The 23,441-nt window shown below is 35.3% G+C and overlaps 2 protein-coding genes across 13 annotated transcripts in view; one reads left to right on the plus strand and one right to left on the minus strand.

The window, feature by feature from the left end:
• The window catches only part of LOC121869634 (probable phosphorylase b kinase regulatory subunit alpha), a 71,214-nt gene extending 53,138 nt beyond the window's left edge, over positions 1 to 18,076 (minus strand). For 9 of the 12 annotated variants that reach the window (XM_042371147.1, XM_042371140.1, XM_042371145.1 and 6 more), the window contains exons 1-11: positions 17,924 to 18,076; positions 15,354 to 15,512; positions 14,525 to 14,741; positions 14,249 to 14,331; positions 13,520 to 13,711; positions 13,076 to 13,264; positions 12,696 to 12,848; positions 12,002 to 12,175; positions 11,356 to 11,569; positions 10,977 to 11,086; positions 1,919 to 2,069 (exon numbers count right to left, since the gene is read on the minus strand). In XM_042371147.1, the coding sequence (XP_042227081.1) occupies positions 1,919 to 2,069; positions 10,977 to 11,086; positions 11,356 to 11,569; positions 12,002 to 12,175; positions 12,696 to 12,848; positions 13,076 to 13,264; positions 13,520 to 13,711; positions 14,249 to 14,331; positions 14,525 to 14,741; positions 15,354 to 15,512; positions 17,924 to 18,001 (1,720 nt within the window). In that variant the 5' untranslated portion in view covers positions 18,002 to 18,076. Of the gene's footprint in view, positions 1 to 1,918; positions 2,070 to 6,519; positions 6,668 to 9,828; positions 9,977 to 10,976; positions 11,087 to 11,355; positions 11,570 to 12,001; positions 12,176 to 12,695; positions 12,849 to 13,075; positions 13,265 to 13,519; positions 13,712 to 14,248; positions 14,332 to 14,524; positions 14,742 to 15,353; positions 15,513 to 17,923 lie in introns of all 12 variants that reach the window. The other 3 variants (XM_042371148.1, XM_042371137.1, XM_042371139.1) reach the window with 2 other exon arrangements.
• A 319-nt stretch (positions 18,077 to 18,395) lies between these two features.
• Positions 18,396 to 23,227, plus strand: LOC121869638 (coiled-coil domain-containing protein 134-like). The gene is made up of 5 exons (XM_042371151.1): positions 18,396 to 19,206; positions 20,008 to 20,129; positions 20,707 to 20,791; positions 21,741 to 21,919; positions 22,866 to 23,227. Exons 1-5 carry the CDS (start codon positions 19,098 to 19,100, stop codon positions 23,046 to 23,048), a joined length of 678 nt encoding a protein of 225 aa, XP_042227085.1. The 5' UTR covers positions 18,396 to 19,097; the 3' UTR covers positions 23,049 to 23,227.
• The last annotated feature ends 214 nt before the right edge of the window (positions 23,228 to 23,441 follow it).

A 23,441-nucleotide genomic window follows, 5' to 3' on the forward strand; every position in this document is an offset into this window, starting at 1 on the left:
GAAGAGGCAACGCACTGTACTACTGATCAGACTCAACCTAGTCAAGCTATCAACGACCACAACTGCATTTACAACTCCTTAAGTGAAAAATAACTTCAATAACCACAACTATACATTTAAATAACTCCTCATTGTATTAATTAAAAACTACAATACTGTATTACAAAACTAGAATTTGTTTACTGATCACTTAAAATTTATCAAAACTCATATCAAGAATCTCACTATACTGTAAATACAAATTACAAAATATTGGACAAGTTTTTAAAAAGGAAATTTAGTTAGCAGCAAGGGTGGCATATAGAGGGTTTAAATGGCATGAATTAGGCAACAGCATAATGGCAAGAATACGTGCACAGTCAACACAAGAATGGCAACTCAGTTTAAGGGAGTCACAAGATGAAGAAAAACACAAGAGGCATTACAAGTATATATACAGTAGGGGTTTTAACCATGATAGAGAGGTATTGTTAAGTCTGTAAAATGTATATATCCTGTACTTTACCCTTTGCTAGTAGATTATAATACCCAAACTGTCAAATATGCCTTACTATATAATGTACCTTATTGCTTGGTAAATTATAATACCCAAACTTACTACAATTAAATTATAATAACTCTCATCCCTGGGGCCATAGTTTACTCTCTCCCCCTTCTATCACCCCAATACCCACCACCTGAAGCACTACATTCACCACTAATTGGTCTCCAACAGGTGCACTTAGCCTCAGATAAAAATTAAGATTTAACTGAACTTGGAAAAAATACAGAAGCAACAGTATTAACCCATTCACCATCGATGTGAGGTTAGTGAGACAACGTGAGGTTAGGTTTTCATTCGCCCGGACCACTTTGCATTTAATTCCCTTCCCTCACTATGCTGATATCTTAATGAGACTTCGTTCTTCATTCACAGCTTTACCAAAATTTTAATAAGACTTCCTTCTTCATTCACAGCTTTACTAGATATACAGTATAATCATCCAGTATCATCTCCAAATATCCACATAATCTCAAATTGCTTTCAGCTATGTGTTGGAAGGCATCACAATCAGCATTTTTCCTCACTCTTTACCTATATATATTATTTGAATTACATGTATTTTCAGTACATTATTCTCTTCCTCCTCTTGAAGAGATATTTGTGAAGAAAAAAAAACACCCCAAATGACCCGTAAAGTCACGGCCCTTCGTATTGTACATTTTGTTATCACTTAATTATTGGCTGGATTTTTTTGCCTATTAATACAGTAGCATTATGGGATACTGACCGAGTTATAATATCAAATATATCTGAACATACAATACACTTTTCTTTATGTATACTTTCCTTAGAAGTAATATTATAAGATCAGGTACCTATCAGAAGTTAGACCAAGAATTCCCCAAGCTATTGCTCAGTACACCCTAAAGAGAAATATACAATGCAGGTAATTCACAGTCAAGAAAGTAACAGTATCCAGAGATGAAATGCTGTCAGAGGTTCACAGTTAAGACAGATTAAACCCCCTGTAACAAAATTAATAATTACCATGTATAGTATAATTAAAATCAAAGAAGCTTACTCATATTATCTCCTATAGTGGAATTTTCACAATAAAATGTAGGGTCTTATTTTCTTATTCGAGTACCCTAAATTATTACTATATCTTAGGACGTGCAATAAACCGGGACTTAAAAATCATCCGGAATAAAGTCTGATCACTGCAAGACTTTATTCCTACAGATATAGTACAGTAAGCATTCAGGTTTCTCTAATAAAATAATGACCCTGTATTACCACCAGAAAACTGTTAAGGAACTACAGGTATATCACTTTCCTCGAGGAAGGAGTTCATTTTAAGGGGTCATATCTGAGGTTCACAGCTGACCAACTTTGAAAATCCTGATATGACCCCTTAATAAATTTTGAGCTTACCTAACATAAATGACTGAACAAGAAAAGTAATGGTGGGTCTGCCAAGCATAGAGCTGAACCACGTCTCCTTCAGGAAGGCCATATGCGACTTCAAATAATAGCATAGCAGGTTTGCATCATGCATGCCGTACCACTCCTCTGTGTCCACACTCTACAATAACAAATGGTCTCACTTTTACAAATGTGAACGTATTTAAGACATGCACCAGTGACCTAGAGACAGGCTAGGGGAAGGGGGTTAGGATTTTACTGGTTAAGATAATTACTTTACTAATCATCATCTACACTAACAGCAGAAAATAAACTCTACCATCACAAAATACTACAAGTGAGCATACAGTACAGAACACCTGTGCTTCATCACATTATTGTAATGATGGTTTTCAGTGACTCCCATATACATACTATTTGTATATACTGTACAGTACAGTACCATATATACCTTATTTTTGCTTCATGTTAATAAGACCATATACGTACAGTACATCTTAAGTAATCATCTGCCAAACAACCTTTCTCTATTAAAATTTCTCTTTCCCAGAACCTTCACATTACTTGAACAATCAACATCAACTTACACTGTTCACCAACTTACTTTATCATCTATCATTGTCATTACTGGTAACATCTAATGATACACCACTATGCTGTACCACATCTTGTTCTTCCAATCACAGCACAGTACACTTGCTCTCTTCCTGCCTACAACAATACTTTCATACATCATCTTCTAACTCTCAACATGAACACATCACATCTCTACGCTCTCACCCACACGACATCTTAATGGTGGCATCATCCATATATCTAACATTCATATATTCCATCTTATCTGATCTCAAATCCCTAATATTTCAAAGGTTATTGGGCTTTATCCTTGATTTAAATAACATACTTATATGCATCCTGGAAACTTATACAACACAGTACAAATTCACACAAAGAGTACTCGCATTCTATGATAATTCACTCCAAGTCCCGTTAACTAATCAACAGTAGTATCATCACTATTAGACTCTTACAGTTGTCATTTTGCACTGGGAGGTGAACTGAACCTCACACTAACCCTACCACAGTCATTTTAAAACCTCTCTCATAACACCAATCACCCCAGCAAGCATTTTTTTTATCCTATATTATCACCATCACTTCCTTTATAATTCACAACTAAATGAATTTCTCGTATACATTATCTACACTGGAGGTCCTGGTACAAGAGAACACATAAATAAGATGTGGCCAAGTTAGTAAGTACAGTACTCTATCTAGGAAATCTATATAACTAAGCTATTATCCAGTGTGACACTACCAAACATCACAGATTTCCAGGATTCCAGTTTCCTCCTGCACTAACACTGGATAGACCAACCGACCATACTGTTAGCAAGCTGATAAGTGGTGAAATGATAAAAAAAATTAAATAAATTTCTAAAAGGAAATATAAATTCAAGTCTGGCAAATAAAGGCTATATATGACCATGTGTTGGCCATTAAACAAAAGATAGTGTCTTCATCCAGAATACACCCAGTTAAGTAACCACAGTACAGTAGTATATATTGTAGATTAATCAAATAAAAAAAAAAAAAAAAAATCTACTTCAAATAAAAGTATGATTAGTAGCTAAGTATTATAACAATCCATGTAATACAATCACTAGATACAGGTATTACAAATCAATACTGTAATATGAGACCATTTGTCAGATACACAGAAAGATTGGTTTAAGCCCCCAATAAAGACTCATTCAGACATAAATGAATCATCAGTTTTACATACATGAAAATCCTTCTCTAATTATAATATTCTGTCATCTTTTAATCACATGAACAAGCAAACATTTAAATCACGGACTGAAATATAGCAGCAAACAACACAGAAGCACCAGATGCGTTAACAAAATATGGATCATCCGAAGAATCTCCACCCCAGCTTATATCAACCATCCTAACGCTAACCAAATGTATTCTAACCTAACCAATTGTATTTTAACCTAACCAAATGTATCTTATCCTAACCTAAACAATTGTATCCTAACCCTAACAATTGTATCCTATCCTAACCAAACATATCCTAACCTAACCAAACATATCCTAACCTAACCTCATCCCCATAAGTGTTAGGATGGTTTATCTTTAGGTGAAGTAATCTGGGGTGGAGATTTTTCAGGTGACCCCATAATTACAAGTCCCCTATTAAAGATGACGAGTGTTTCATAAAATTGGTAATAACGTTCGGCTGCTGCACAATAACACAAACAGCATATTTAAATGACAAAAGTACAACTATAACACCTGCAGTTGTTACATTATCTTCGCATAGTGTATAGAATGATATAGAAGTTATCCTTACATACACACAAACAATAGACAAGTCATCCCTACATACATGAACACATATAACCCTAGCAGATAAGCAGTAAGCAATTAAGGGGAACCCAACGAAGAATTAGAAATGTTAATAATAACAGAATAACGAGGACGAACACTCAAGTCAGCTAACGTGTCCCAGTCTATAATATATTACGCAGAGACAAACACCAATACCAATATTTACTCCATCCGTTACATATCTTACCATTTTTTTTCTACTTAAATACAGAATATCGTACAGTATTTCTCAATGGAAATCTCTCTCATAATTAATTATTATATTTTCCATTATTCATCTGTTCGGTAATTCATATTATACACTAAATACCTCTGGGTTTATGTTGAAAACTTCTTCTGACCCTCACTATTTTTATACACTATATATAACTTTATATCTGAAAGCTGATAAAATTAGAGTATGTCTTAAGATGGAGTTTGGTACAGAATTTTCCCCAAGAGTTGTATAATCTGGGGAAAATCTTCCCCAAGGCAACACCAGAGAGAATTTACAGTGATTGATTGATTGATTCGGTAAAATATCTGGTGCCAAAGTATTTATATATTCCACAACTTATGCTCCATCAGGTTTCCCAGTTTGACCTTTCATCTTATCTCAAGTCTTTACCTATTAGTTAACTCTTTCACAAACTGCATTTTAACTCTGCTGGCCTAACTACTACAAAGAACAAGAACTGCTTTTAAAATTATATAGATGCAAGTGGGAAATAATTTAATATCCCAGGAGATAAAGGAATACTATGAGGCCAATAAAATGGAGGGATACTTATAAAACCCAAAGAATTCCTCCTTCACCGGGCCACTACTAGATTTGGTGGTCGTGACAAACACAATAAACAATTTCCAAAAAAAGTCACATTTACTGGATGCTGACAATGATGTTGCATTAGTTGATAGCAATGTTAGCAGTGCAGGACAGAGTTGCTATAGTGATGAAGTGTGTGTATTTTATGGTACTGTAGTTGTCTATGTGTAAAGCTTCTCAAGTGATGATAAACTGAAAATTGAGATTAATGTTTGTTGCTGGTGACTGGAAAACCAGGGCGGAAAATAAAGTGTATTATCTAGGTTGATGTCATGGTGATCCTTCAGTCAAGTGTACAAGATAGAGGTGTTTCTCTGTACTTGGTAGATGTTAAGTAGTTAGATACGCCATGTGCAAAAAGCGCTGTTGCTAATTCTGCCGTAAAGACGTGCAATTTTAGTACAGTACAGTATTTTTTCTGGTACGAGCTGCTACACATTGAGAGTAATACAGATGAATATCCTGCATAACACTGTAGATGTTTAGGAGAAAACACAAGATAAACAAAATGCTGTGGAAAAAATCATATTGCTGCAGCTACAAACCAGATTAGTTAAAACTTTAAACAGTGGCAAAGGATTCCCTACTCCACCCCCACATGCCCAGAAAATGGAACGCAAGGGACATGAAATTTCCACTAATGATAGCCACCATCCCTACAGCTAAATTCCACCGATGATGACCACTGTATAAGAGTTACCAGAACTACATTAAAAGGAAAATCTATCAAAGTTTTCAGTACTGTTTGTGGAAGTTATCACATGAATGACTGCCGATTATGTGCATTAAAAACATCTTAAGTGTAAAGACAGAAATGTAAATAATGCTTCTGGTCTTATTGGAAAACAAAACGTAGAAAGAACAAAAATAAATTAAAAGATGTTCATGTGTGTGAGGAATTCCAAGCTGTTCACTACACCATCACCCTCTACAACACAAGAGACCTGTACATTTACCTATCGTTATCATCAGTGACTATATGAACAGTAATAACCTTTGTAATATCTTTTTTTTTCTTGGGATTCATGTAAACAACCCATCAATGTAAATGTGGTACGCCCTGTATATAAATCATCAATGAACTAAGATTAACGTTTCATAATGGGAAGTTTACTTTTATAATTTGTGGAAATTATAAGTCGTAATGGAGATCAAAAACTCATTAAATCCTTCAACTATAAGATTAATGTACCTATAGTATTATTTGTTTCTCCAAGTGCACAAAGCCTCTCATCAGCACCCTCAGGCCTTCTTATTACCGACCTCACCCCTAAAACACTCCAAAACATCTTCAGTAACTCAAAATCCACACAATTCACATGTACAGCACTGTGAGGCATACAGTTGTGACTCTTATGTGGACAACATATTCACCAACAGTTATTGACAACTGTGTGAGCAAACATACCATCAAGGTAGTTTTTCCGCATCCTAAAACATACGGTGGGTCTTCCAAGGTCTTTCCATGTTGATGCCAAATAATCCAGTCCAACACTAAAGATGTACACACTAAGGTCTGCATCAATGGACAGGTAACTCTCCTCGTCATCGAAGTACTAGAAAATTTATTATAGAATACAAAAATACAAAATAATATTCATTCTCAATTTAAAATAATAAAATACCACCAGGATGTAAATAACTGTAAGTGAAAAAGTTAGAAAAATGTACACTTAAAAATAAAGAAATTAATAGTCTGAAATATAAGAACAATAAGTTTTCATCTCAATCACAAACACCCAAATAATATTAAATTAATGTAATGGTCACACTGTATATGAAAAATAAGTGTGTCATTTATATTTTTTTGGTGTGTAAAAAGAAAGCCGAAAATGCAAGTGTGTACTGTATGTGTACCAGTAAACACTGGTGGCAGTCTTCTTAAATCTTTTTTCGTTTATCAAATGCTTTTATGATATTCCTAATTACTGTACAAAGATGCAGTCACCAAGTGTGACTTACTGAAATTCTATCATCTGTACTGTTTGTGTCTGTAAGATAGGTATTGAAGCTAATTCAATAATCTGAAAAGAGGTAAAGTGGAGAAGATGGCAGACTGCAGTTTGTTGCTGACTTAAAGTGTTCTGTATGTGTCCACAGCAAGGTTGGAGGATATGTCCTTGGACTGTGTTGATGTGTTGAGGAGAAGTTTAGGGAGCAGCTGCCTTTAGTGATGACAAGAGGACCTTCCCTCCAAGTGAAGGGATGAATGTATGTGGCTGGTGTGAGAAGTATGGAGTTGTATGGCAGTGAAACATGAGTGGTTACAGAGGATGAAATACAACATATGTAGGTTTGAACAAGTTGAAATGAGAATAGTAAGGTGGATATGTAATATGACACTGAAAGACAGGAGGCCCTGTTCAGAGCTAAGAGGGCAGCTGGGTGTTGAGAATACAGTACGTAATGGCAAAGTTCTGCAAAGAGGCAAGCTGAGATTGTTTGGGCATGTGGAGAGAATGGATGAGACCAATTGCGCCAAAAGGTGCACGAGCCTAAATGTGAAGGGGAAGAGAGCGAGGTGTCATCAGGTAATAGCAGCTAACCCATACAAGTGTGGAAAATGGCCATAAAACAATTAAATCAAAGTCTTTGGAACTAGGAAACAATGAAATGGCTCCTGCCTTTTATAATTCACGTCAACAATTTAAAAATTGGCATTTCAAACCAACACCTGTTCACAAATGGAGCCTCTTTTCTTACCGTTAATGACAATGACATGAGATAAAATTGGCCTTAATGTAGTTGGTTCTACATATACATCAGAATGTACCCAGGACAGTACTGTACTTAATACAACGATGATGTTTACAGACAGACAGACATGGGGGGAATCAAAATGTAATTCTTTTCCAATTTCAACTGTAGGGGCAAGGGGAGGGGGGGGGGCACCACAGAACTTAGACAAATGATATTGACGTGAACATAACAACAAAAACCAAGAAAAACATACAAAGTCTAATACCACGTAAGTAATAAGAGACACCAAGACCACTTCAGATGTTCACTGTACCTTTGGCAACCTGACAAGAAGACTACCCAGCCTAAGCTATACCAATCTACTACAAAATACGTTTAGTCGACAAGAACATTAACTTTTAGAGCACAATACTCTACATGAGCAACAGATGTACCATATTACATTCCTTCAATATTAACAAGTTCAAAGACTGAATCAAACACAACAGAGACTCTCCCTCACTCACTGTCATTAGTTCCTTCTTGCTGCTTAACCCCTTCACTATGGAGATGCTACTTTTAATGTTTTATTTCTTATTTTTTATGGATATTTTTCTTCCTAAACCAAACTGCTCAAGGGCAAAATAAATGGCAAGTATAGTATTTAAATCTCAAGGGTGAAGTAAATGTAAGTACACGTATTAATTAATCTCATTTTTATCTAAAGCCTTTCCCTCCCATTAATGGTGGACTCATCTTTTAATACAACAAATGATAACCTATGAGACACTTTTACATCAGCTAGGTTAATTAGTCTTCCTGTGGATAAGAATAGTGTGAACAGATGAAGAAATTAAGATTCCATTACCATTAAACTATGACTCGATCTGTCCCAATCTGTCATCCCTACAGTACTGAAAATGTCTAATCTGACCTTACCTATATGTTCAAAAAGTTCTGAACAGTATAAGGAGAGAACAAGTACTTGGCATACCAGCTACATCCTATATACTGAACATTTTTATATAGTCTGAACATATCTGGAAAAAATGTAGCGATCAAAGAGCTTGCAACGCCCTGCAGACCTCATGCTTTATACGTGGAGGATAACTATTATTTAATCATGCATACATTTTAAGGCACACTTAATGATGGACAGAATCATCATCTACATTCTACTCTTCAGTGCAGATTTTTACAACATAAATTAATCAAGACTTAGAAAGCAGAAGTTTTATGAGAAAAGAAGATTATCTGGAGTAAATTTCTGAAAATCCTGAGGACACTGCATGAGGCTACATCAGGGTTAAGACACTTTCAAAAACAGAGACCAGGAACTGTAGCCAAGCGACTTCAATACCCTACACAGATGTTCCTTTTAATAATGGAAAACCTGTGGACTTGGTTTACTTTATGTACATCTACTATGCCTGAGTACAACAGACAGACACAAGAGCGAGTTGAATGGACACACAGACGAACAAGACTAACACTCCAAGCCACAACAAGTATTTGATGTGGTAACATCACGATACCATCATACTTACCTCTAAAAGCTTGCAATAATGCTGAAGAAAACACTAAACTCATGTATCACTGAAATTACAAGTTGTTTATTGGAGGATGTTAATGTACGTGCAAAATCTGAGTAAGAAAAACTACAATGTCAAACACAATATACAAGTATCAGATTGCTAAAACACATCTTAAGTAAAGCTGCAACAGGAGCCTGCAACTGGTCAGGACTTTGTACAAGATGGCACAATAATGTTGCTAATGTTCCACATTTTCTCACGTCTCAACAAGCAAAAGTCTCTATGAGAAGAAATGAAAAGGGATAGATGACAAATTTATAAATAAGCCATCAAACTTATTTTCTTTAAGGAAACAACAAACACACACCATTATATAAAACAGTCTCAGCAATCTAACAAGTACAGTATCAGGTGACAGCTAATACTGTACAGTACAGTAGAGGGAAGTCAGAAAGCTTGGGAGGAAGGTAGTGGTGGGGGGAGGGGTTAAACATCTGTGTTACCTAGGAAACTCTGGTTTAACTCCAAAGTAACAATGGGTCGACCCAACATGTGCTTCCAGGTACATTGCAAGAAGTTGAGTTCAGTTTTGAAAATATCTAAAAGAAGGTCCAGGTCGGAGGCTATGAAGAATCGCTGTCGATCTACAAACTGAAATAGGTTGTATGGAAGGAATTAAACTTTATTAAACTATTTTGAAGAGAAATAAAGAATAATGTTTGACTGTACACCCTTAAATATGGGGAACTATTTCACCCTGAATGTCCAATACATAGTGGAATAAAACACACATAGTAATAATATAAGCTGGGAAATGTTAACAAATGTGGTTTTCACTTATGATGACAGCCTTTGAGGTAAAATATTGAAGCACCATAACAGGATCCTTTAAAACACATATTACAGACATTATGATACACTACTCCCCTAAAACCTGAACAAATAGGCATAAAATAGATAGAAAGCTGTTTATTGATCACTTATGTCCCTACAGATGCAAAACTCATGAAGCTTAAAAATCAAATTAGGTTATCAAAAGATTTATATAAAAAATCCTAAAAAAAAGTTCATAGCTCAACCCAGAATGTTTTATTTGTAATCCTACTAAGAATGTTTAGGAAAGAACTGATGGACAAGAGAAATTTAAAAGGATATAAACATAATCATAAAAACTGAATTAACTATGTCATACTTCACAGTTAAGCAAGTCATAATGTTAAGGAAGAAATGATAAATGGAATCTGTCATCCTCAAGTGCTGTAGTATTTGTTATCATAAAGAAAAAATGAAGATTGAGTAAAAAAATAAATAAAAATATAATATAACAGTTTACATCTGTTGAGAGAAAATGTGCATACCTGAAAATATGTTCAGTATTATGCCTGTATATTACTGACATGTGAAAATGGCTGATTATTATACAGATGAGTAAACCATATTAAAAATAATAGGTACAGTATTTGCTTTCTGGCAGAAGACAAATCAAGGATTAGAATAAATGAAGTTTCAATGATGTTCTGTATAAAGGAATCTAAATCCATTAAAACTTGACAAACACAAATAACAAGAAACATTAATCCCCAAAGTAATTTAAATCTTTTACAAAATAAAACATTTATTATAAGATACAAATAAAAATTTTTTAAGTTACCTGAGGAGTGAATGCAAAGATTCTGTCTTGAAGAGCGTACAGTTTACTTGTGGAGAGGATACCAACATCACGACTCTGACGCCCAGAGAGTCCAAGCTTTTGATTACGGCCTGAGAATAGGACAAAAAAAAAATATATACAATATATATACAGCATATCAAATGAAAGTTGCTAAGCTACAGAAAACACAAATAATAACAAAAATATATTAAGACAATTTTTCACTTCTTACTAACTCCTTTACCATTCTGGTTATCCCCAAAACTGTACCAAATCTAGGGAATCTAGTATACCTGCAGTTGGGGTAAAAAATTCGCTCCCTCCCAAACTGAAGCAGCATCGACCCCAAATGAGATAAAACAACACACAAGACACTTACCCAGATGTGCATAAAGCTTTGATAATACCCTGGCTGGCTGAACCTCAATGGGTGCCACTTCTGAAATGGTCTGTACATGAATGTCAAGAGCTTGGAGCTTAGATTGAATGCTGCCATCTTCTGCCAGCACCACAACCTGTACAACCACATCTGGCTTCTTCTCAGAACCCAGGCGGCGATTGAGAGGATCCAGTTCACCACAGGCCAAGAATTTCTGCAGGAGATAAGAGTCATAAGACCATACAAAATACTAATAACACAATATACAGGTATAATATATGTGGAGGAGAAATGAAGTGAAACAGGAAAGAAGACAAGACAAATTAGCTGATGGTAGCAGTTGTGGATGAGAACCACCACCAACATTGCTTCACCCATAACACACATATAATTTTCTTTTTTATTCATATCAATCCAGATTATCCTCTTTCTCGCTTTGCAGGGGAAACACATGGGTACTCACAATTAATCATGTTAAAAAAAAAAGAGGATAGATTTGGAATAGTGTAAATACCTGAAATGCAAGTCTTTTAAATGTGAATCATCAAGGGAAGACTGTTCTAATATTGTGGTAGAGCCTTATTGAGTATTAGTTTAATTATACTTTCACACTAACACAACAGAAATGCATTCACAACATTCTTACATCTTGGAGGAGTCTGCCCATGATGTAGAGACTTTGTGCCCACATGAAAGGTAACTTGCCCACAGCTACACGATCCTGTGAGCCGGGGTCTTGGTACTCTAATTCTACTTTCTCTGCTGGCACTGAGTAGATCTCTGGTACCAGCCTCAGCCCATCATCAGTGGTCACCAGCAACTGTAAAATATATTATCAAATGAGCCTCTTACTACAACTTCACCTCCCTTGTTCACTGGCAGACAGTTTATTTTAATTCTTCTCTAAATACAAGTTACATTAATTGGATCAGCTGAAGATTAGCCCCTCGCTTATTTCACCTTATGATAAGCAACCTTAATACTAACCAAATCTAATGTAACCAAACCTAATATAACCCTTCAAGGTAGCAATATGATTAGGGCTTCTATTCACAAGATGATAAATGCTTGGGGAGTAATTTTCAGGTAATCCCATTCATTTTTACCCTAACTTTAATCTAAATCTAAAATTTATGAATATAAGTCACCTAACGTTAAAGAAATAAAACAGTAAAAGTGGCATCCCAATAATGAAGGAGTTAAATATGACTCACACAAATTAAGTAAAAACAATCAAATGCATAGTAATATCTTCATGAGTCTTCCTTACCCTGCAGGTTTGAACATTTAACTTGCGGTGGCTAAAACAAAACACTAACTAAACATAACAAAACACACACCTCTTCAAGAGTCTCTGAGTATTCTTTGACAGCTTCCTCGTCACCTTGGAAACAGTAGTCTAGGATGAAATAACAGAAGAACAGAGGCCACTCACATTCGATCTTCTCAAATACCTTTAGTTCCCACGGCTCGTAGTATAGTCGACTGGGATCCTGAAGGAGTTTAAGCTTAATTAATCATGAAATATAAGAAAAAATACAGAATTTATTTGTAACTAGTTTATCAATGTCATAATAGAGGAACTTTTGTTTATTCAAGAACCCTAAATGATCACCATATTTAGGACGTGCAAGAAACAGGAACCTATAAATCCATAAGAATAAAGTCTAAGCATTGCAAAGAATATTTACGTTCTTTACAATGATATGATCAAACTTACCTCCTTGGCTGTCTTATAACCATCCCTCAGGAATCTCTTACAGCCAAAACGTCCTTGTAACTTATTCTGTATCGTCATCTTAGTTTTCTTGATAAGTAAGGGATCGTCCACGGCAAAGGCGGGGAAACTGACGACGGCAAGGAGGCTGCTGTCCACCTCCTTACTGTTACTCTCACGTGGCAGCATTGACTGTAAGATTGAAATAATTAGCTCAAGATATGATTAAATTCTATAACAGTTAGTGGTTAAATGGTGCTTATTTTCTCATGTCAGTACTTATGACTACACTGTAATCAAATAAACTACAGGTTAATTTCCTTTGTTTTATATTTTTACATATTGTAATCCTAAAATGTTGTCTTTGCTTGACAATTTCTGCTTTAGAGGTTCCAGAATGGCCTACCAGTAACCTCTTTATAAGACAGTTCACATCACATGGTTCACCTGTAACACAGCCTGGCACTTCTGAGCCTCATCAGCTAAGACATGGATGACGCTGGCTGGACCACCTCGAGCACCAAACAGATCAAGTTCATTCATGGCCTCCAGTGCAGCTTTAGCAAGACCAATACTGGAGGCATTCAGCTCCGGCAGGCCATGGTTGGTCTTGTCTCCTCGTTCCCATATCCCATAATCCTGAAATAAACGAAAAACCTAAAATTCAGCATACAGTATCTTAAGTGAGTAGAGGATTTTCAGAACTAAACAATGTACAAGAACAAATTACTGTGTTCTAATAACTGAAGGTATTTAGGATGCAGGTTTATATGTCTCGTAAATTTTATCATTCCACATTACAGTAACTCTGACTCTCCCATTTCCTCAAATAATTATTGCAAAAGATTTTACCACAAAAGTTATCCAGCAGCTAATATTTAATCAACAAACACAATATTGGCACAAAATGTATATCAATAACATCATAAATTAACCATTACTGTAACTTTTACCCATTAATTACCACATTAAAGTGTTTGTATGTACAGTAAAACGTCAATTGTTCATTAAAATGGACATTTATGCAGGTACACACAACACTCAAAAAAAGCTTTATTTTCATGTTATTATTATTCATTTACTGATTTTTTTATGGTTTTCCACCAAGTATCTGGGAAATAGTCAAGTCTTGCACCTCCCATTAATAATAAAAAAGACTCCTGTACTGGTACTTACAGGAACACAATATGCTGACTCAATATAGAAGACTAAATTCTGTATGAAGGAAACTTCATCCAAGTTGAATATGATCTGAAGCCCTGTAGAATAAAGCGAAGTGTTCATAAAACCTAATCATTCAATATATATGAAAACAGTACAATAAAAACAATTAGCTACAAGAAAAACAATAATCACTACAGTATTTCATGTTCAATATTTATAAAACCAGCCGAGAAAACTTTCCAAAACAATTTTCCCGTTCAAAATAAAAAATATCAAGGTTGCACTTACCAGATGCTGTCATTTGTGCTAAAACAAGGAGGAATAATGATGTGGCATCAATCTGCAGGTGACCCCACTCATCATCCCTCACAACAGGCAAGCCAGTCTTAGAGGAATACTTGGCATGAAGAGAATCAATTGGTGCCTGAGTTTGCTTGAACTTCTCAACTTTATCCTTTTGCTGCATCATACAGGTGAGCAGCCCACGCATCAACTTAACGCAACTCTGGAACGATCCAATTAAATAACCAATATTATTTGAAAATAAAGTTGAAATTCTTAAATCAGTTTTTATCAGTAAGCAATGTACTTTTTATTTTTACCTACTGTACAAACTTTACACTTTCTATTCAGGAAAACTAATCCTCTAAAAGATATAAAAGAAATTTTGTTTAACCCCATGTGTATGGGGTTCCCTCTCTACTGAATAAAATTGTCTGGCATTAACCAATATATATATATATATATATATATATATATATATATATATATATATATATATATATATATATATATATATATATATATATATATATATATATATATATATATATATATATATATATATAAGCGGCATCCCTGTAGTGAAGGGGTTAATGAAAAGGTCTACTACAGCAAGAAATATACTATAAAGTACTACAAACCTCCAATAGCCCCTTTTCTATCAACTAAACATTTCTGAAGTGATTTATTGTATCTGAAGACTTTACCTACAGCACACATACAGTACAGTACAAATTTCACATATACTGTAATATTAATGCTCTACATATAGATCTAAAGTTTCATACACCAGATGCCTTCTTATCATGTGTGATCGTGTCAACTTGAAACTCACCTGCTCAAGTTCATAAGTTTTAGCTCTGTCCTCATCCAGGTCTGCATTCTTCTTGTAGGCCATGGACAGCCCCCACACAGCCAATATGGAGTAAAGGTTATCACGCACCCAGGCATGATGGTTATCTGGGCTTGCAGGCAGTAATCCAGTTACTGCATCCTAGGAACATTGATATGGATGCAATTACATATACAATACTATTTCAAGATACAGTATTGGTAAATTCCTAGAGCCTAATTTCTAATATGATACTGTATTATTAATGCAATCTTGCAACATGTACAATTTCAAAATGCTTGAATAATCTTGAACATGTGAACAGAGCTGTGTGGTATAAAGTATGACAGTAAATATATTATTGCGGAAATGTTTTGACAGCTAACATTAAAGAATATTAGAGGAAAACAATCTAAATCATGCACACCAAAACAAACTCATCAAAACTGACTTAAGAAATACAGTACAGGTTGAACCTCTCCAATCCAGCACTCTTGGGACCAGACCAGAGAATTGTCTGAACCACGGGTGATCAACATATTATTACATACAGCCTCAAGAACATGGGCCATCTCTACGCTTCCCATAGCAACACAAACCAGCTGGGATGCTGTCTCTGCCTACCCCATAGTAACATGGCTCACAGCTTGGCTTGGTGGTGAGGGGAATGTAGCTACATTGGGGAGTCTAACTTGGCATCAATGCCACCAACAATGTAAAGAGATGCAAACAAAAAGAATATTGTCTGTAAATCTTAATTTGTATCAGGTATTTGAAATGTTAATTAACATATACTGTACTGTATAGTGAATGATGTCTCTGCTCTTCATATAGCAGCATAAATCTGGGGGATACAGTATACTACCCCAGAATAAAGGAGCTTACTGGTAAGGTTAGCCCTGCCATAAATGACCCACAGAAATGTATGAAATTTAAATCCTCAAAAATTATGTGTATATAGTTCAGCCACCTGCAAGTTTAATAACAATTTAATCCAAAAGACTCTAACTATACCCAAGTACTGTATATATTGCATGGCAAAAAATGCTATCATAACATAATGCATTAGTGTTGTTACATAATTTTAAGGTATTGTATTGGCACTAGGAACCACATATGTACAGGAAGCATAAAAAAATAAATGACATGACAAGAAAAACTCTTGGTGGCCCACAGGTGCTGCTGGTCAAGGAGCTCCAGACCAGAGAGAACTAGCCTGTACTGAAGGTCTAGTAGAGGGTTGTCACTCTATTCACCAATTACATCCCAGTACTGTGCTGTACAGTATATGGTACAGTACAAAGAATCCAATTCCAAAGGAGTGCAAAGAAAAAACTAATTTGAACCCATGACATTATTGTATGTAAATCTGCCATCAGTGTTCTGTAATGTACCATATGAGCAGATATGATAGTTATTCAGTGATAGAAATATTTTTAAACTTCTTAAGAAATTTGATGGTTAAATCCTGGAGGTCAGGTTAGGTTAGGGTGGTCATTCTTCAGGTTAAAGAAGCTGGGACTGAGAATCATCAGGTGATCCGATATATATATTTTTATAGATTGACTTATTTTGTGTAATTGTAACCCTCTGTAAGGGTCCGACTAATTACCCAAATGTAGCCAAATGTAGTCGCAATGAAGTCAAATAATGGTCCTAGATGAATAAATCGGACTGTCAATCACTTCTCGACTAGTATTTGGCGTCAGAAAGTCACAAAAAATTGGTAAACTTAATTTAATCTGAGTTAATAGATCAAGTGCATGTACCTAACCTAATCTAATCTAACCTAACCTAACACAACACAACTGAGATTAAATTAAGTTTACCAATTTTTTGTGACTTTATGACACCAAATAATAATCGAGAAGTGATTCACAGCCCGAATTACGCTTATACGATCATTATTTGACTTCATTGCGGCTACATTTGGGTAATTAGTCGGACCGCTCTGTAACACTCCATTCTGTTCTCACCTTTCCATTGGTGGAAGACAGTGACACTAATAAACACTGTACTTTACCCCCTTCACCACATGTAAACGCAGCCACCCAATTAAATCTTAACTGTTCCTTTCACATAAGATCTTCCAAAATATTCTATGTATTTTTCTCGAGAGATTAATAAGACATGAATTGCGTCAATATGCACTTATAAAACAACCATCGGTACATAAACTTACATACGGTATGTAATGTGTATAGTGTCCCTATGTATGTAACTTCACACTCTTGAGAAATTGTAGACCAATAATGCACAGGCAAACAGGGCTAACCAAACCTAAATTAACCTATCAACTGAAGATTGTTTTGTAGTTAGTTTAGACTGTTTGGTTGGGTTGTACTGTTTGCCAGTCTTAGGAGATAAAGGCTTTCTATCTCATTTAAAGACGGCGATACTTCACATGGTCATCTCCCTAACCCTTAAAGGATTATTACTTTTGCTATAGTGAGTTTTCTTTTTTCTCACACTCTGAAATTCTATATTATCTCATTGTAGATATCTATTTAATTGAGAGGTTAATCACCCGAAAAAATGACATTAAATAAGTCTAAAGATGGCAGTTGCCTTACCTGGTGCCTAAGGATTGTTCGGTAGACGATGCGGTGGTAGTAGTCGAGCCTCACCCCAGAGTTGCTCCTGCTCCTCATAGTTAAGGTTAATGAGCAGCTGACCCTCTCCTGTTATGCTCAGCTGTGAAACTATAACACATAAAGGGTTGAATATAAGTCAAATTCACAATAAAGTTAGCATCTTACTTTAAAGGTTTTGTTTAGTTTGTACCTTAACAAAAGATTCTAATCTCCTTCACAGAATCGCAATGTTGTTAAGTAGCAGAGTTTAAGCGTCTATATATGGCGATCTCTTCAAGGACATATAGGGCATATTTTAGCAATTATTTACATCTCGGAAATCATGTCATACGTAAATATTTTTAAAACCACGTTTAATATATTTAAAATATCTATTCATAATATGTATTTAGTACAATTGTTAGGCGTTTCAACAGCTGGCGCCAGTGTGAGCCAGGAGCAGACGATGCAACCATCAGCTGTGGTACACTCATACCACATCCACACATTATCAAATTTATTTTGTGCGGTATTGAGAACATTAAATGGCATTTGGCAGGACCGATGCATGTGTGTGCTGGAAAAAGCTATTGATATGGCTGTCGTTTGTACCTATAATATAGAAGCTATTTACATAAGCCTGGTAGGAAAATCCTAACTAAATATTGATATGGTCGAAGTCTCAGTCACAGACAGCCTCGTACACGAGTGTCAAACAAGGGGTGACCTAACCATGACCTTGGCTCAACCTAAGTCCCACTCAGGACACACCTTACTCCGTTTGGGTTACAACTCTAAAACACTTGATAAGTAAGGGGCAGAGCAAGAAAATAATAAAAAAGAACCCTAGTTTGTATAATGGACGTAAGGCCTGTTTGTTTCACAGAATAGGAGTAAAAAATTAAAGAAATGCAGCTACACTCAACCCAATCTCAGTAACAGGATGAAATAACACCATGAGTAAGTCAATATATGAATTTGATAATTTTAAATTAATATCTATTTAAATAAAGAGAAGGGAAAGAAAACCACTGAGTTGGTAACAGTGTGGAGGTGTAAACAAGGCTGACGTGTTGACGGGCGGGACTAATAAAACCAACACTACGCCTGTAATTATAATTTTAGTTCCAGGAATCACGTGAATATAGTTATGGAACTTTACTTTTAGTGTAATATGATGGACTCAAGAAGAATTGTCTTTGTGTTGATGGTTTTTGGTGTGTGTGTGATGAGCGATGGGCAGGACCACCAGGGTAAACCCGCCGTGGATCAACTGAAAATTTGTATCCTTTTTTTTTGCATTATTCTTTGGGTAATAATGGATGTAAGAGCTGGGAAGATGGCAACTATTTTGAATGCAGGAATTTTTCGATGGGATCATCTCTGGTATATTAGTTTTAGGCATTGAATATTTGTCCTGGCATGAGCCATTTCTCGTTTACTTATTTGGTAATATGCCTAGTTCAAATGATGGTTTGCACAATTTTCACTAGAAATTAAATTTGTATGGGAGTGGTAATTGGAATGCCTAGTTGGATTGACAAATTGCCCCCTGGCACATATTAGTTCTTGCTAACACGGTGCATAAGAGAGGTGACCGACTGCCCTAACGCACCAATTAGTGGCAAAGGGGATCAAGTAGTGACAAATATTTACTTTTATCTAATATGTTGAGGCTTTGTGTATGTGTTCATTACATGTACAATCAGCATAAGAAAGAGAGGATACCAATTCCCTTGGCTCAGTGAACATTGGTCCCCTACTGTACAGTACTTGGAAATGGAGTAAACTTTATAGACTGATAAAGATACATGTCTCAGTACAGTACAGTATTTGCATAATTTTTAGTAAGTGAATTTGTCTTTATGTGTAGGTAATTTCAAAGTGGTGTAGCTAGTGAATGGATTGTGCTCAGCTCCTATCCTAAACATTGCCTGTTCATGCTTAAGTACCCCCAGCCCACCCAGCTGTGAATGGGCACCTAACATTACAGTTCAAGTAGTGAAGGCTTTTGAATATGGTGCTGGCCCCTGTTCTTTATACAAAAATAAAAAATGCTCGGGTTATCCTTAACCAAGAACCAGATCAACGTTTGTTCCAGCAGAGACGGGCCGATCATAAAGAAGCAGTTCAGACGATACTTAACTTTAGGGATTATGTGAAGCAGCAGAAGATGGTGACCATTATTGCTGGAAAATCATTTGAGGTAATTATACAGTAGACTATGCACATTTATGTTATTGATTGATTGCTTACAGTATTATGTCAAGAGGTTAACCATCTGCTTAATGAAATTTCTGTACAGAATAAATTTTATTTCTTACATCAAGAGTAAAACAAATTGTATGCAGGAACAGCACTTTTCCTTTTCAGGTTTTATCCTTAGTTTTTCTCTTAAAAAAAAAGAGGAAAATAAAGTTTTCCGTATAATTTTTCTGTAATACTGTACTACATAATTCAGGAAAAATTAAGAAGAAGGAATTTATGGAAGATTTACTATCGCTCATAAGTAAAAGTACAGTGGGGTATGCTATAACGAATGGATTCTACTACGAATATTCCTATAACGAACGGTTTTACCTATGAAATTGAGAATGCTATAACGAACGAAACTCCTACAACGAACATTTTTTTTTTTTTTATTTATTTATTAATTTATTACAAGTATTAATGATATTCTTTATTTCAGGGGTTTAGGTGAATATTTATGCACTTTTTTACAATTTTTACAATATTATATTTTTCAGTGTTAAGTACTGTACTGTACTTCCATGCCATTACAGGTACTGGAGCAGAATCAGGTGATATTAAGAGAGGCTGGCTACATCCCTGGCATGGACTTCCCCACTGATGAAGAAGTACGAGATGGTACGTCTGGAATAATGAGCTTGTTTACTCTGGTTTTTATAACTGCAAGTTTATGAGACAGTTAAGCTAGGGATGTACTGTATACATCATTCCCACCACAAGTTAAATGAGGAACTACTATCATGAACAGACATACTGTATCATCTTGAACTAATGTTGAATATGATTGACTGTATAGTACTGTACTGTACGTCTGGCATAGTAACAATGTCTTAAGATGCCGTATTAACTTAAGGATTTATTGCTTCAAAATACTGTAGTTTAACAGAACTACAGTATCTACAGTAAGGGTAAAATACATACATATACAGTAGGTAATATACCCCTGTACTTTAAAGATTATTAAATAAGTGTTAAAGACAAGTTTACATACTACTGCAACTTAATTACTTGTGCTGAATAAAATTGTCCAGTATCAGCCAAATATAATATTAAAAGTGACATCCAGTAGTGAAGGGGTTAGAACAGTGGTTCCCAAACTATTTCACATGAGGCCCCTTTTGGGTTTTTTTAAAACAATTTAATAACCTTTCAATAAATTTTACTCCTTGTGCTCATATTTACAGTACGTATATTACTGCTGAAGATCAACTCACTCATAATTATTTTGTCTAAGTGTCTTGTGCACGTGGGGAAGATTGAGATAATTTATGTACTGTACCAAGAAAGAAAAAATTAAATGTACACAATTTTATTTAGAATTTCTTAATAAAGAAAAAAGAACATCAGTTTACTGTATATGTTTTTCAATCAACACTTGTAGAAAGCAATATACTGTACTGTACGATGTACAGGTATCCCTCGAGATACGGAAATTCGCTTATACGAATTTCCTAAATATTATTAATTTTAACAAGGGAAATATAGTACTGTACTGTACTTGTATACATATACAGTGGTATATATATATTTTTTGTCAATTTTTAAAGATATACATGTGTTTTGACAGCATTGTCTCAGACACTGGAAAACACTGCTTTCATGGGCGAGGTTTTGCTGCATCTACCAGATATAACACACGCCCTTCTGCGAGACAACAAACCTTGGCAGCTTCTTTTCACATGGGGTATTTTCTTCGCGACACAATCCAAGTTACTGGATAAAAACTCGGACAAATTTATGTATTTGGTATGTAAACATTTTTTTGGGTGTGTTAAATTAGGGAGATGTGTTAAGATATAAATCTTGAAATTGTGCAAATTGATTAAGGTGTTTGCAGACAATAAGGTAATGGTAGGATACAATGAAGAAAAGAGCAGTCATGGTAGTTAGACAGAACATAAAAAGATGGCACATAACATAGAAACAGGATAACATAGACAAAAGGACACTATTCGACTACTGTACCTTAAAATGATAGATATCCTCACCTTAATGTAAAAATGAGGGCAGTCATAGTCATATTTAGTATAGTAAGTATGGTAGCTGTGTGGATATTAAGACTCGCCTCATCCAGTGATCACCAGTTAAGAGTCCTATCGTCAGCCATTGAGTGGGGCGTCTTCAATCCAACTCCACTGCAGAACAGGACCCAACTTAACATCTGGGGAAGTGAAAAGCAGCAGAGTACAGTGTCTACCAAGATATTTCCTGATCTATCAAAGGTTCAGTCTTCAGTGTAGTTATCTTATTGGCCCACTTTGTACATGTATGCTATTCTTGTAATGTTTAATATTCAACAGATTATAAATGCAACACCATAATCAGGGTAAAACAGTAACATGCAGTACATTCTTGAAATCACACTCAAACAAGATTTTGAATTCACATTACTATATAAATTAAATCTGTGAAAAATGGTCTGAAATGTTGTTGTTAATGATGACAGCTGTATTCTAAGATAGCTAAGGGGAGACAGTACCATTACTATATTTATCCTGAAAAGAACCTTGGCATTTCAGAATTAAATTCTGTACTGTAATGTCTTTTGCCAACTTAATTGTGTTTGTGTTAAAGCTTCCTCTACCACCAGCTTTATAGTGTAATACATTTCTTAAATAACATCATTCTACTCTACATGTATGTTTGAGAGGTAATTATGTAAGATAAATGTAATGTATTGACCATCCTACAGGTCTCACAAGAACTGGGGATAGCAGAAAAAGATCCCGCTTACACCAACCCGTACTCACGTTCTAGCCAGCAGGGAAAAGGAGGTTCCCCCCCTGGGACTAATCAAGCCTCCAGCAACAAAGGGAAAAAGGTGAAGAAGTTTAAAAAGGGTCCACAACTTTCCAGACAATTTGGTGATTTATGATAGTTTGTGTAAGTGTTTATCTACAACTGAGCTGAATGTGTTGGTACCCACCTCAGAATGTATTGTAATATTACTGGTGAAATTTATTTAAATTTTTGATTAATGCACTGATTAAAATAAATAGATTTATATTACAGTATACTGTACAAAGTTATCAAATAAAAAGATTATATTTGTAACATTAAAATTTCATTTGTTTCTCCAGAGCCTGTCTTTTTTTAATAACCATGGAATGTTATACTGTAGTACAGGTACTGTACTGTACAAAATTAGTGATGAATGCACAATGTACAGGAGGCATAAAATTCATAGTACTGTACTGTATAGGTAATGAAAGTCCTTTTAACTTAAGAAAATATGAGGCATTACTGTACATTATCTACCATAGTACAG

This window comes from Homarus americanus, unplaced genomic scaffold (assembly GCF_018991925.1).
Source record: "Homarus americanus isolate GMGI-L3 unplaced genomic scaffold, GMGI_Hamer_2.0 scaffold23578, whole genome shotgun sequence".
Lineage (NCBI taxonomy): Eukaryota > Metazoa > Arthropoda > Malacostraca > Decapoda > Nephropidae > Homarus > Homarus americanus.